Source organism: Pantherophis guttatus, chromosome 1 (assembly GCF_059756535.1).
Source record: "Pantherophis guttatus breed Tessera chromosome 1, ASM5975653v1, whole genome shotgun sequence".
NCBI classification, from domain to species: domain Eukaryota; kingdom Metazoa; phylum Chordata; class Lepidosauria; order Squamata; family Colubridae; genus Pantherophis; species Pantherophis guttatus.
This window is the reverse complement of record NC_142063.1, coordinates 334,498,816-334,511,109: the sequence shown is the minus strand read 5'-3', so window position 1 is coordinate 334,511,109 and position 12,294 is coordinate 334,498,816. Positions and strand designations below refer to the sequence as shown.

The window sequence follows — 12,294 nt, the reverse complement described above, 5'->3', positions numbered from 1 at the left end:
TATTGGCCAAGTGTGATTGGACACACAAGGAATTTGTCTTGGTGCATACGCTCTCGGTGTATATAAAAGAAAAGATATGTTCGTCAAGAATCATAAGGTACAACACATTAAACTAATACAAATTATGTTAAAGTTAATATTATAATATAATTCTTTAACCTTATACGTTATTTATACATAACATATTTAGAACCAGTGATGTCATATCTATGTCCGGTGTTTTTAATTTTGAATGATTAATAAAAAACCTTTTTTTAAAAAAAGAATCATAAGGTACAACACTTAATGATAGTCAAAGGGAAACAGATCCTAAACACAGTCGCAGTTTCACTTATTGACTGCTTCACTTAACGACCAAGTTACCAGTCCCGACTATGGTAGCTGAACAAGGACTACCTGTACGATCTCTCGTTGCCTGGCCCTGTTCACAGCCTGCTTGGTAACAAAACTTAAATCTACAGAACTTAAACTCGATTTATGACCTAGAAGATTAGCTTGACATTTTAATTGCTGCTAAAGAGAGATAACCACTGTTGCTTGCAAGGCCTGAACTCATTTTCAGCCTGCCGGGTGGGAGTAAGTTTGAAAGCAGCAGAGGCTGGTGTGGGGAAGTGGGTGGCATTCATTTGGCTTATTTTACGGGTGGGAAAAAAAAATCAGTAAAACTCATGCCACTGAAGATGAATGCTGCTGCATTGATAGCATGATTGGGAAGTTTATTTCCTAGGGTGCAAATGGGGTGTAATTAGCCACAGATCGCATTCATGGGCACTAGTTGTAATAGTGTGGTTGTAATAGTGTCATCTAATGATATCAGATCGCACAGGAGGCTATAGATGGCTGTCAAGGAAGCTGTTTCTATTATTGAACAGCTCTTACTATCAAGAAAAGTCTCCTAAGGCAGCTATCTGGCCTTCAAGCCCATTAGCTTCAAAATCGTATTCTCTGTATTAAGAACTCCCCCCCTCCCATTCTTCTGTGTGATAGTTGCTTACTTAAACTGATGATGATTGTAATGTTGCAATAGAAGAGAATATTAGTAGCTCGGATGGAACTGTGGGATACTTGGTGCTTTCCGAGCTTCGTTATTTTCTTGCAGAAGTTTCATTACCAAATTAGGTAACATCATTGGCGCATACATGAAGTTAAGTGATTATAATGTGTAATGTGCTTCCCTACTCTTTCTCTTCAGTGAACATGTCAAACAGTGAACAGGTCGAATATTAATAAGGATCCTTATGTTCTCCATTATAACATTATGGAGAGAGAGAGAGAGAGAGAGAGAGAGAGAGAGAGAGAGAGAGGGAGGGAGGGAGAGAGAAGGAGGAGGAGGAGGAGGAGGAAAGGAAAGGAAAGGAAAGGAAAGGAAAGGAAAGGAAAGGAAAGGAAAGGAAAGGAAAGGAAAGGAAGGAAGAAGGAAAGAAGGAAAGAAGGAAGGAAGGAAAGAAAGACTTTGCATCTATTTGTATTAAGATACATAATTCATTATTTCATTATTCAATGTTTCAATACACAATTCTAATACCAATCACAATATTATTTAGACATACAAAACTAATCTAATCTTGAAGGAAGGGAGAATGAGAGAGAGGAATAGAAGAAAGGGAAGAGGAGAGGAAGAAAGGAAAGGGAAATAAGAGTAGGAGAGAAGGTTAGATGGGGGGAGAAAGGATGAGGGGGAGAAAGGAAGTGGAAGTAGAGAAGGAGTAGGAGAGGAGGGAAGAAGTAGGTAGGAAGGATAAAAGAAGGGAGGGAGAGGAAGAGAAAGAGAAGAAAGATTGCTGTAAAACAAAAAAGATGAACAGGAAGAAAGGCATCCCCGAACATGTTTAAATATATTAGGATAAAAAATGAATTATTAAAAATTAAAAGAGAATATATATGATTAAAAACGGAGAAAATAGAATTTGAGGGCAAAAGAAGATGCTGTTTATAGAAATAAGAATAGAATATTAAGATTTGATTAAAAAAATATGGAAAAAGAACACTTTGGCAGAAATTGTAACTAAGTAAAATATATTTGGATATGACAAGTTGTATATGATATGATACAATACGATACGATATGGTCAATACTCTGTTTCATAAAATATGTGGGGGGCTGTTAGGGGAGAAAAAAACCAATAAAACTTGATTAAAAAAAAATCTAATCATATTCTTACAGTCATCAAATCTATATCATTCTGATCAGTGGTGGGATTCAGCCAGTTCTATTCAGTTCGGGCCAGCTGGTAGCAGCAGCTGCAGCACCTACCCACCCAGACGTCATCACATCCCGTTTTTGATGCTCTGGGCATGTGCAGAAGGTTCTGCGCATATGCGGAGGTGGTGTACGCGAGCGAAATGAGTGAGCGCACATGCGTGCTCACATTTGCAAACCGGTAGCGGAGGTAAGTAAATACCATCCCTGATTCTGATAGTAATACACCAGGGGTGGGTTCTAAATTCTTTTACTACCGGTTCTGTGGGCGTGGCTTATTTTGTGGGCGTGGTTTGATGGTCATGTGACAATTCTTTAGGATTTAGCAGAGGTACTCGTCTACCAGGCTTTTAACTGCTTGCAGAGCTGTACCGGTCTACCCATTTGTTCTTGGAGCGTTCTGGTCTACTCATTTGTTTTTGGAGGCACCGGTCTACCCATTTGTTTTTGGAGGCACCGGTCTACTCATTTGTTTTTGGAGGCACCGGTCTACTCATTTGTTTTTGGAGGCACTGGTCTACCCATTTGTTTTTCGAGTGCACTGGTCTACCACCACACTGCCTTTTAACACTGATCAGCTGTAGGGCGGCCCTTTGAAGCCCCGCGGCAAGAGTTTAAACAGTTTTTTCCCTTCTAGCCAGCTGGGACTCGGGAGGCAGCAAATAGATTGGGGGCGGGGCCAAATAAAAGGTAAGAATAATGCGGTGGGTGGGTGGGTGGGAGAGCCCAGCTCCTGAACAAAGAGAACCAGTTCAGTGATATCATATCGTCACCGCTACCGTCTCGGCCGAACTGGGCCGAACCGGAAGGAACCCACCACTGTAATACATGTTTATATTAAAGTATGTTCTTGTATATATTTATTAGTTTCTATGGCTGCCTACTCCATCTAGTCACTCTAGTAGTATGTCAATCAAAGTACATCAGTCCCTAGCAACAGATTGGACAGAAGAAAGAGGAAGAAACAAGGATGAGTAAAGAAATAAAAACCATGATTGCAACAGGATCTGGGCAATAACATTAGCTTGGCTGTGTTGGTAGAAGGTCAAGTAAGGATCTCACAGGAGCAATCAAACAATAGATTCATTTTATACTGCTAACCTTAGTTAATTTGTTTGCGACTGCGAATGCAGACCGAGCTCATTTGTTTAACTTACGGTTCAATGACTTGAACCATAAATAACTTGAACAATCCCCACCTCCCACCCCCCCCAAAAATGAGTTACTCCCATATACTGCTTACAAGGGATTGTCTGCATAGTGCCACAATATCGCAGTGTGTTGCTGCATAGTACAGTCTTCAGGGATGATGCACAACAGATGAAATAAAAACATTTTAAATGAAACAAATTTCTAATCTGTTTATTTCTCCTTGAGGTGTGCAAAAGGTCTCACCAGTTGCTCACCAATACGTGGGATGGAAGGGAGAATGTACTTTCTAATCATACCCCTGAGTGCTCAAAGAAATCTAATTGGGCTTTTCTGATTAGCAGAACACAGAAATCTTCTAGAAGACTAAAGTGAACCTTAGATTCAGAGCGACGAAAACAGTGAACATTTATTATCTTTTACTTCTTCGGAGTGATAGCTAATTAATTCCTACGATTTAGAGAACGATACTGATTTGATCTCAGACAGAACTTGATACCAGCTAATATTTCTCTAGAGATGTTCACATGTATATATCAACAATGTGTATTTATGCAGAAACACTATCAATTTCATTGGGAGGTTTAGGACTGAAGCTTATGTGACTCTTGAGAATCAATTTGGGGAAAAACACCATCCTTTTATTTTAAAGCTATATTAAACATTGAAACACTAGGAGGCAAGACTTAATATTTGTTTAAGGAAAGAAGCCACTTATTTACGAAAAGGATGATCCAGGAGGAAGAATAGACTAGAATAGAATTCTTTATTGGCCGAGTGTGATTGGACACACAAGAGATTTGTCTTGGTGCCTACGCTCTTGGTGTACATAAAAAGAAAAGATACATTTGTCAAGAAGCATAAGGTACAATACTTAATGATAGTCATAAGGAACAAATAAGCAATCAAATCATATTAGGAAACAGTCAATATAAATCGTAAGGATACCAGCAACAAGGTTATAGTCGTACAGTTTTAAATGGGAGGAGATGGGTGATAGGAACGATGAGAAGATTAATAGTAATGCAGACTTAGTAACTAGAATCAGATTTCAATTTACAAGCTCTTACTAAGCTACCTCAGGAAGAAGAATCACTTTGTTGTAATCATCTCACCAACCTTAATTCCAAGCTCAATGTTCTCTCCACCATAAACGTCCATCCCTGGATCGAGAAGACCGATTTCCCCAAAGAACTTCCGGTTCACCACAAAAGAACATCCAATCATAGCTGGCGTCCTGAGGAATAAATAGAAGAGAAGTAAGGAAGTGCTTTGTTATTGTGGTTTGATTATATCTTGAGCCACAGTGGCGCAGTGGTTAGAGTGCAGTATTGCAGGCTACTTCTGCTGCCTGCTGGCTGCCTGCAATTTGGCAATTCGAATCTCACCAGGTTCAAGGTTGACTCAGCCTTCCAGCCTTCCAAGGTGGGTAAAATGAGGAGCCAAATTTCTGGAGGCAATATGCTGACTGTGTAAACTGCTTAGAGAGGGCTATAAAGCACTGTAAAGCAGTATATAAGTCTAAGTGTTATTGCTATTGTTATCTTTCCCAAGAGATAGAGGTCTAATTGTTCTAGCAATAGACCTTAGACTTATATATTGCTTCACAGTGCTTTACAGCCTTCTCTAAGCAGTTTATAGAGTCAACACATTGCCCCCAACTATCTGGGTCCTCATTTTACCGACCTCAAAAGGATGGAAGGCTGAGTCAACCTTGAGCCAGTCAGAATAAAACTGCTGGCAGTTGGCAGAATTAGCCTGCAATACTGCATTTTAACCACTGTGCCATCACAATAGAACACCTGTTGTGATAGAAGTTTAAATCAGCAAATCAGATTAAATTAGGTAATCTAATGGTTGTGAGCATCCATGTGCCTGCAGACCTCCTCCTTTGGTGCATAAGATGCTCCCTGCTAATTTGGGAAAAAATCTACTTAAGGTTCTTTTAATTAATCTAATTACATTCTTCTAATTAAAAAAAAAAGGAATGGACAATGCACCGGCTTTTAACAGTATCTCTATTTGTGAGGATGCCTCTGGGGTTGACGGAGATGCCACGAGAACGCTCTGAAGATTTCTTAGAGCTCAATCCTCTGTTTTGAAGAGTATCCAACCCAGGAAAAGACAAAATTAAATCTGGATGGGACAGTTTCAGGGGTGGGTTCTAAAATTTTTTACTACTGGTTCTGTGGGCATTATTTTGTGGGCATCGTTTGATGGTCATGTGACAATTCTTTAGGATTTAGCAGAGGTACTGGTCTACCAGGCTTTTAACTGCTTGCAGAGCTGTATCGGTGTACCCATTGTTCTTGGAGCGTTCTGGTCTACTCATTTGTTTTGGAGGCACTGGTCTACTCATTTGTTTTTGGAGGCATCAGTCTACCCATTTGTTTTTGGAGGCATCAGTCTACCCATTTGTTTTTGGAGGCACTGGTCTACCTATTTGTTTTTGGAGGCACCAGTCTACTCATTTGTTTTTGGAGGCACCAGTCTACTCATTTGTTTTTGGAGGCACTGGTCTACCTATTTGTTTTTGGAGGCCCTAGTCTACCCATTTGTTTTTGGAGGCACCAGTCTACCCATTTGTTTTTCGAGTGCACTAGTCTACCACCACACTGCCTTTTAACACTGATCAGCTGTAGGGCGGCCCTTTGAAGCCCCATGGCAAGAGTTTAAACAGTTTTTTTCCTTCTAGCTGATCAGCTGGGACTCGGGAGGTAGCGAAAAATTGGGGATGGGGCCAAATAAAAGGTAAGAATAATGCGGGGGGGTAGGGGTGGGAGGGCCCAACTCCCAAACAAAGAGAACTGGTTCAGTGACGTCATGTCGTCACCGCTACCGGCTTGGCCGAACTGGGCTGAACCGGGAAGAACCCACCACTGGACAGTTTGTTCCTGAAGGTCTTGAGATGACAACGAGTTGACCAGTTGGCTTTCAAATAACTACTGTGCTTTGTAACTGACAGGCTCCATCATATCAGCTATTTTGTATTTAGCTGTGATATGCCTACAAATTCCAAATTTACCTTCCCAGCTCCTTCCCCCACCTCATTCTTTTAATCTACTGTGAGTAATTGATTCTTTTGTTCTACTACTGTTATCCTGACGATATTTCTTTTCATGCTCGGTGGATATCAAGCTTCCAGAAAGCTAATGCTCATGAGCCCCAATTTTTGTCAACGGTCTCTTTTGTTGTTCAAAGATTAACTTAGACACCAACACGCTAACAATTTACTAGGTCTGGATGAAGCTCTGATTCGCTCGAGTCATCCTTTTGAACTGGACACCCAATTAATTTGATGCATTGAATGGAACCGCTGAGCCAGTATGCCCTTCTGCACACTCACAGGTGCATCTTTTAACGGTATCAAGAGGATGTGGACTGAATCAAATGATTTGTTTGATTTCTACCCTGCGTTTCCTTCAGGAGCACAGAGTCGCATATACAGGTAGTCCTTGACTTAGAACAGTTTCTTTAATGACCATTCAAAGTTACAGCATCATTGAAAAAAATATATATTATCCACTTAGCTTTCGTCAGCCATTGCTAACATCGTCAGAGTGCAAAAACTAACATTGAAGAGATATTCGCCTTTATGCATCACTGATCAATTTGGCCATTGCACGCATGATAGACCCATCCTCCCATTTCCCACCTATAATTAGCGCTGTCGTTTCTACTTCAGACATGTAATCGATGGAGGCTTAGCTCCTGTTGCTTCCTCCCCTATCATGCATTGCTTGGGCTGCCCATCCCCAGGGAATGATGCTGAACTGTCAGATATTGCTTTAACGGGATTCTCTCCGGCCCCTTCCCACAAACCACCACTCCTTTACCTCACAGGCACATTTGATATATCAAACAACTTCATTTGTTGTTTTGCCCATGATCTTGTAACCGACCCGGCTCGTTCCTCATTACCCATGTCTATTATGGCTTGTAGCTGCTTGTTGTAACCGAGGCCCAAGTAGTGATTACCAAACACAATTCAGTCCTCAACAAACTTATTTTATTAAACAGCTGAGAATTAATTTATTCTCAACTTAGTTCAAAACAAAATTCTTAATAACCAGTCTGTCAGCCATATCACCAACCTTTGATGTCTTTGGCAACCTGCCAAAGGCTTTTCTTGGCAAAAAACCCACAAAGTTCAAGAAATGCTGACAAGAAGCACAGGAATCAATGTTGCTTTTCTACAAAGAACTCAACGGCTCGTTGCTGCTCTTTTAAGCCTTATGGGAGTGGCCAATCATCTCCTGGCCTTACTCCCGAGTTGTCCCTTTCGCTTTAGCTGCTCTTGCCTTCCGGCAGCTCTGCGCATGCATGCACTAGGATCAGGCTCCTCCTGTTCCTCTGCCTCTCTGCTGCCCGCCTCTGGAGGCTCCGGAGTCTGCGCATCGCTCCCAGATAGCCCTGGCCTCATCTCTGCCTCCAATGCAGAGCCCTTGTCTGAACCTTCCCCAGACTCCAGGACTGGCCCATTGTCCTCCCCAGCCTCCTCACTGTCTGACTCCGCTGCCAGCTCCGCAGGCTGCTGGCGGACCACAACAGTTGGGGCATGGATGGCCTGACTGCAGGGACCCTGAGGTAAGACAGTGCGGGGCGCATGAGGCAGCTCCACCCCACCTCACCTTGTGGCTGCAGCATCACAAGCAACCAGAATGGACAGGCGGTGGGCTGGTCAGGCTCTTAAATAGGGCTTATTTTTGGAGCAGGGCTTATATTAGGCACACACGTAAAATATGCTAGGTCTTATTTTCAGGATATGTCTTATTTTCAGGGAAACAGGATATGTGTGTATGACATGTATATAACTGTGTTATGTAAGTATATGGGTAGATACATACTTTCATTTGAGAGCAGGCAGCAGAATTTCATTTTTAATGTGGGCCAGTGTGCTCACAATTAAAAAAATGACAATAAAAGTTATCTTAAATACATGCCAGTTGCCAAGCGTCCAAATTTTGATCATGTGACCATGAGGATGCTGCAACTGTTCTAGTGTGAGTACCGGTTTTAAGTCACTTTTCTCAGTACCATTGACTCGCAAATAGTTGCTAAAGAAATTATTGTAAGTCAAAGGCTGCCTGCGCTGGGAATGGAAAAACAGAGTTTGCGACTGGCAGTATGATAACATCATACACCGATGCCTAGGACTGGGAAGCAATTCATCAAAATCAGATCAGATAGAGATTTAAGGATTGCAACTCGTTTACAAGCATGTTCCGGTCAGTTGCCCTGCGGCAAATCACATTTGTCCCAGCAACTGAATAGGTCAAAGAAAGGCTAAGATGACAGGGAAAAGAATGTATACTACTCGCTACAGGCAAAGGATAAAAGAACTTATTCTTTTAAGAATAAATTCACAGTTCTTTGCTGGAAGACCCATCATCCAGAGTCTCCATTTGTTGTGAGGTTGAGATTTTGGAAAAAGTGGAGAGAAGAGCAACTAAGATGATTAAGGGACTGGAGACCAAAACATATGAAGAATGGTTGCAGGAATTGGGTATGGCTAGTCTAGAGAAAAGAAGGACTGGGGTGACATGATAGCAGGATCCCAGTATTTGAGGGGCTGTCACAAAGAGGAAGGGGTCAACTTATTTTCCAAAGCACCAGAAGGCAAGACAAGAAATAATGGATGGAAACTAATCAAGGAGAGAATCAGTCTGGAATTAAGGAAAAACTTCCTAACAGTGAGAAGCATTAACCAGTGGAACAGCTTGCCTTCAGAAGTTGTGGGTGCCTCATCCCTGGAGGTTTTTTAAGAAGAGACTGTCTGAAATGGTATAGGTATATAGTGATGGCTAACCTTTTTCTCGTTGTGTGCCAAAAGTGTGCACGCGTGTGCCAGTGCACGCACGTGCTGGCACCCATATTGTAATGCTTCCCCCTACGGATGCACGCAAGACCCCCCCACATTCTCCCTGCCCCCGCGCATGCGCACATGCTCCGCCACGCTCCCCCTCCCCCCCATGTATGCATGTGCGACCCCCGCCCCCCATTTTGGGTTTAGCAGGTCTCCCTGCAGACTGCTGGCCCCAAAAACGGTCCATGGGTGGAACACTGCACCTCCCGCACCCTGTTTGGGCCTAGCAGGCCTCCCTGCAGCCTCCTGGGCCCAAAAACAAGCTGAGGGGGGTGCCGCCCCCCTGGCACTCTCCCCTCCCCCCACCATGCATGTGTGACTCCCCCTGTGCTTGCACACGCGTCTCCCACATGTGCCCCACCCCCTGCACATCCCGAAAATCAGCCGGCCTGCGGGAGGCATACGCACACATGCATGGTGGAGCTGAGCTGGGCGACGGCTCGCGTGCCAGCTGTGGCATGCATGCCATAGATTCGCCATCACGGGTATAGGGTCTCCTGCTTGGAGACTAGAAGACCTCCAAGGTCCCTTCCTGATCTATTCTGATTTATTGATTGATTGATTGTGAATTCATCTGAAGATGAATTCTTCATCTGAAGATGAATTCTTTAGGCTCAATTCAGTGCTAATCTCGGTGTTTTGTGTTGTTCGTTGCATAAGACTAGGCTACCTTTCCTGACATCAGCAGCTCTCCTCAATATCAGCAAGAACTCAGCTGAAAGTGAAAGGAAGAGTTGTCTCCTTGGAATTGAATTCCCATTCCCAATTCTTTTCACTGAAGCACAAACTGCTGATAAATTACTTAGGTATATATACTGATGAATCTCTCTTTGAAAACCAGTAACTGTGTTAATCCAAGTAGGTTCTTTCAGATTTTCAGATTTTAAGGACGAACCAGCTCATCCAGAATTTACATTGAATACGGTTATTGTAATGGTATGTGAGAAAGACCTTGGCAGACAGGGCAAATAGATGCTGTTTAGAACTAAGGAGACCTAGAACAACCTAGAACTAAGGAGAAATTTCCTGACAATGTGAACAATAAATCAGTGGAATGATTTGCCTCCAGAAGCTGTGAGTGATCCAACACTGGAGGTTCTTCAGAAGAAATTGGACAACCGTTTGTGTGAAGTGGCATAGGGTTTCCTGTCTGAGCAGGGGGTCGGACTAGAAGACCTCCAAGATCTCTTTTAACTCTGTTATTTTGATATTCTGCCTAAGGGTTGTCAGATCAGAGACAGCAGAGCCCAGAGCTGGATAATGGGCAGGGCAAGGGACTCAGAAGACACCAGTGGTGAAATCTAAAATTTGTAACTACCGGTTCTGTGGGTGTGGCTTGGTGGTGGTGGGGTAATGTGACTGGGTGGGCATGGCCACTTTTTCTTTTTTTTTTACTTTTAAAACCATTTTTTCTACAACCTCTTCAGCGAAGAGGTTGTAAAAAAATGCTTTCAAAAGGCTCTGAGGGTTTTTAAAAAACCCTCTGATGATCAGGCAATTCAGCTGGGATCGTCAGAGCCATTTAAAAGAAAAAAAGCCTCTGATGATCGCACGGCTCAGCTGGGCATAGGGAGAGGCAGGGATTTTTGCTACCGGTTCTCTGAACCACCCGCCTCCATCGCTACCGGATCGGGCGATCCGGTCCGAACCGGGAGCATTTCACCCCTGGAAGACACCTTCCCTAGTTTCTCAAGTTGTATAGGAGACTGTGAGAGAATTTTTCTTTCAAACTTGCAAAATTTCCTTAATGTAGCTTTACAATAATGTAGAATTAGCTTATCTGGTAGGGTTTCCTATCTGGTCGACTTAATAAGAATGACATCTATCTTGGTGTTTTCAATAGTTAATAGTTACAGAGAGGTTTGTCATAGCATCAAACAGTCACTAAGCGAGCGGTCGTAACTCGAGGACCAGCTGTACAAAGGGCTTCTTTTTCAATACCCCCATCCATGTTTTCATTTGCTTTCCCCTTTGAGATCAGAAGGTTTCACTCGGTGCAGCTAATATGTTTGATAAATACGTTCATGGGTACAAATCTGGAGCTTAGCTTCAGAGAGAAAGATAAAATCCTTGACTCATTTCCCAAACTCTGCCGTGTGCTATTTAAGAATTCTATTTCACTGTTTATAAGTTGTAATGCCTAACAACCATTTAGCTGGAGCAATTCATCTCAGAAAGATAATAGTGTTGAAAACGCCTGGTTCTTGAACAGCTCCATTATTTGTGATTACGAGGAAAAAGTAAGATAAAAGGGGAAAGATACTTGCTTTTGGTTTAATATAGCTTTATTGAAAATGTTAAGCACGAGAATGGGTCTAACTGAAACTAAAAGAACACGAATTGCTAAGAATAGCAATAGCAATACCACTTAGGCTTATATAGCACCATGTACAGTGATGGGATTCAAATAATTCAACAACTGGTTCTCTGCCCTAATGACTGGCTGGGTGGGTATGGTCATGGTGGGCGTGGCCAGGGGGTGTGACAGGCAGCACTCGGCCTCCTGCCCCCCCTTAGGAGCACAAACAGGCTGCAGTGGGGATGCACCACCCCCCATGCCCCGTTTTGGGCCTAGGAAACCTCCCTAAAGCCTCCTGGGAAGTAAAAACAGGCCTAGGAAGCTGCCCTGAAGCCTCCTGGGAGTGGAAACGGGCCAAAGGGGGAGGGCTGTGGGGATTCCTGGAAGGGGCAGGGCGGGCTGGGAAGGGACAGGGCCAGCCAGCAATTTAACAACCAGTTTGCCCGAACCGACTGAATCCCACCACTGACCACGTAGCACTTTAGAGCACTTTCTGGATGGTTTATAATGTAAATATTATTACTGCATATTTCCTTATCTATGGAGTCCTTATCTATGGAGATTCTCAGTCATCTAGGTCATGGTTGTCCCAAAGGTGATTTTTTTTTTTCAAGAGGCAACTGGACTTTCTGGTTTTGCTTTGAAGACGTTTCGCTTCTCATCCAAGAAGCTTCTTCAGCTCTGACTGGATGGTGGGGAATGGAAGTATTTATATTTATGTTTGTAATCCTTTCATTCCCCACCATCCAGTCAGAGCTGAAGTAGTTTCCTGGATGAGAA

The 12,294-nt window shown here is 42.9% G+C and overlaps 1 protein-coding gene across 4 annotated transcripts in view; it reads right to left on the bottom strand.

Annotated features, from left to right (window-relative positions):
- Positions 1–12,294, bottom strand: part of GALNT17 (polypeptide N-acetylgalactosaminyltransferase 17) — a 361,062-nt gene that overhangs the window by 82,700 nt on the left and 266,068 nt on the right. For all 4 annotated transcript variants that reach the window (XM_034420811.3, XM_060693186.2, XM_087889549.1 and 1 more), the window contains one exon: positions 4,469–4,586. In XM_034420811.3, the coding sequence (XP_034276702.1) occupies positions 4,469–4,586 (118 nt within the window). The remainder of the gene's footprint in view (positions 1–4,468; positions 4,587–12,294) is intronic.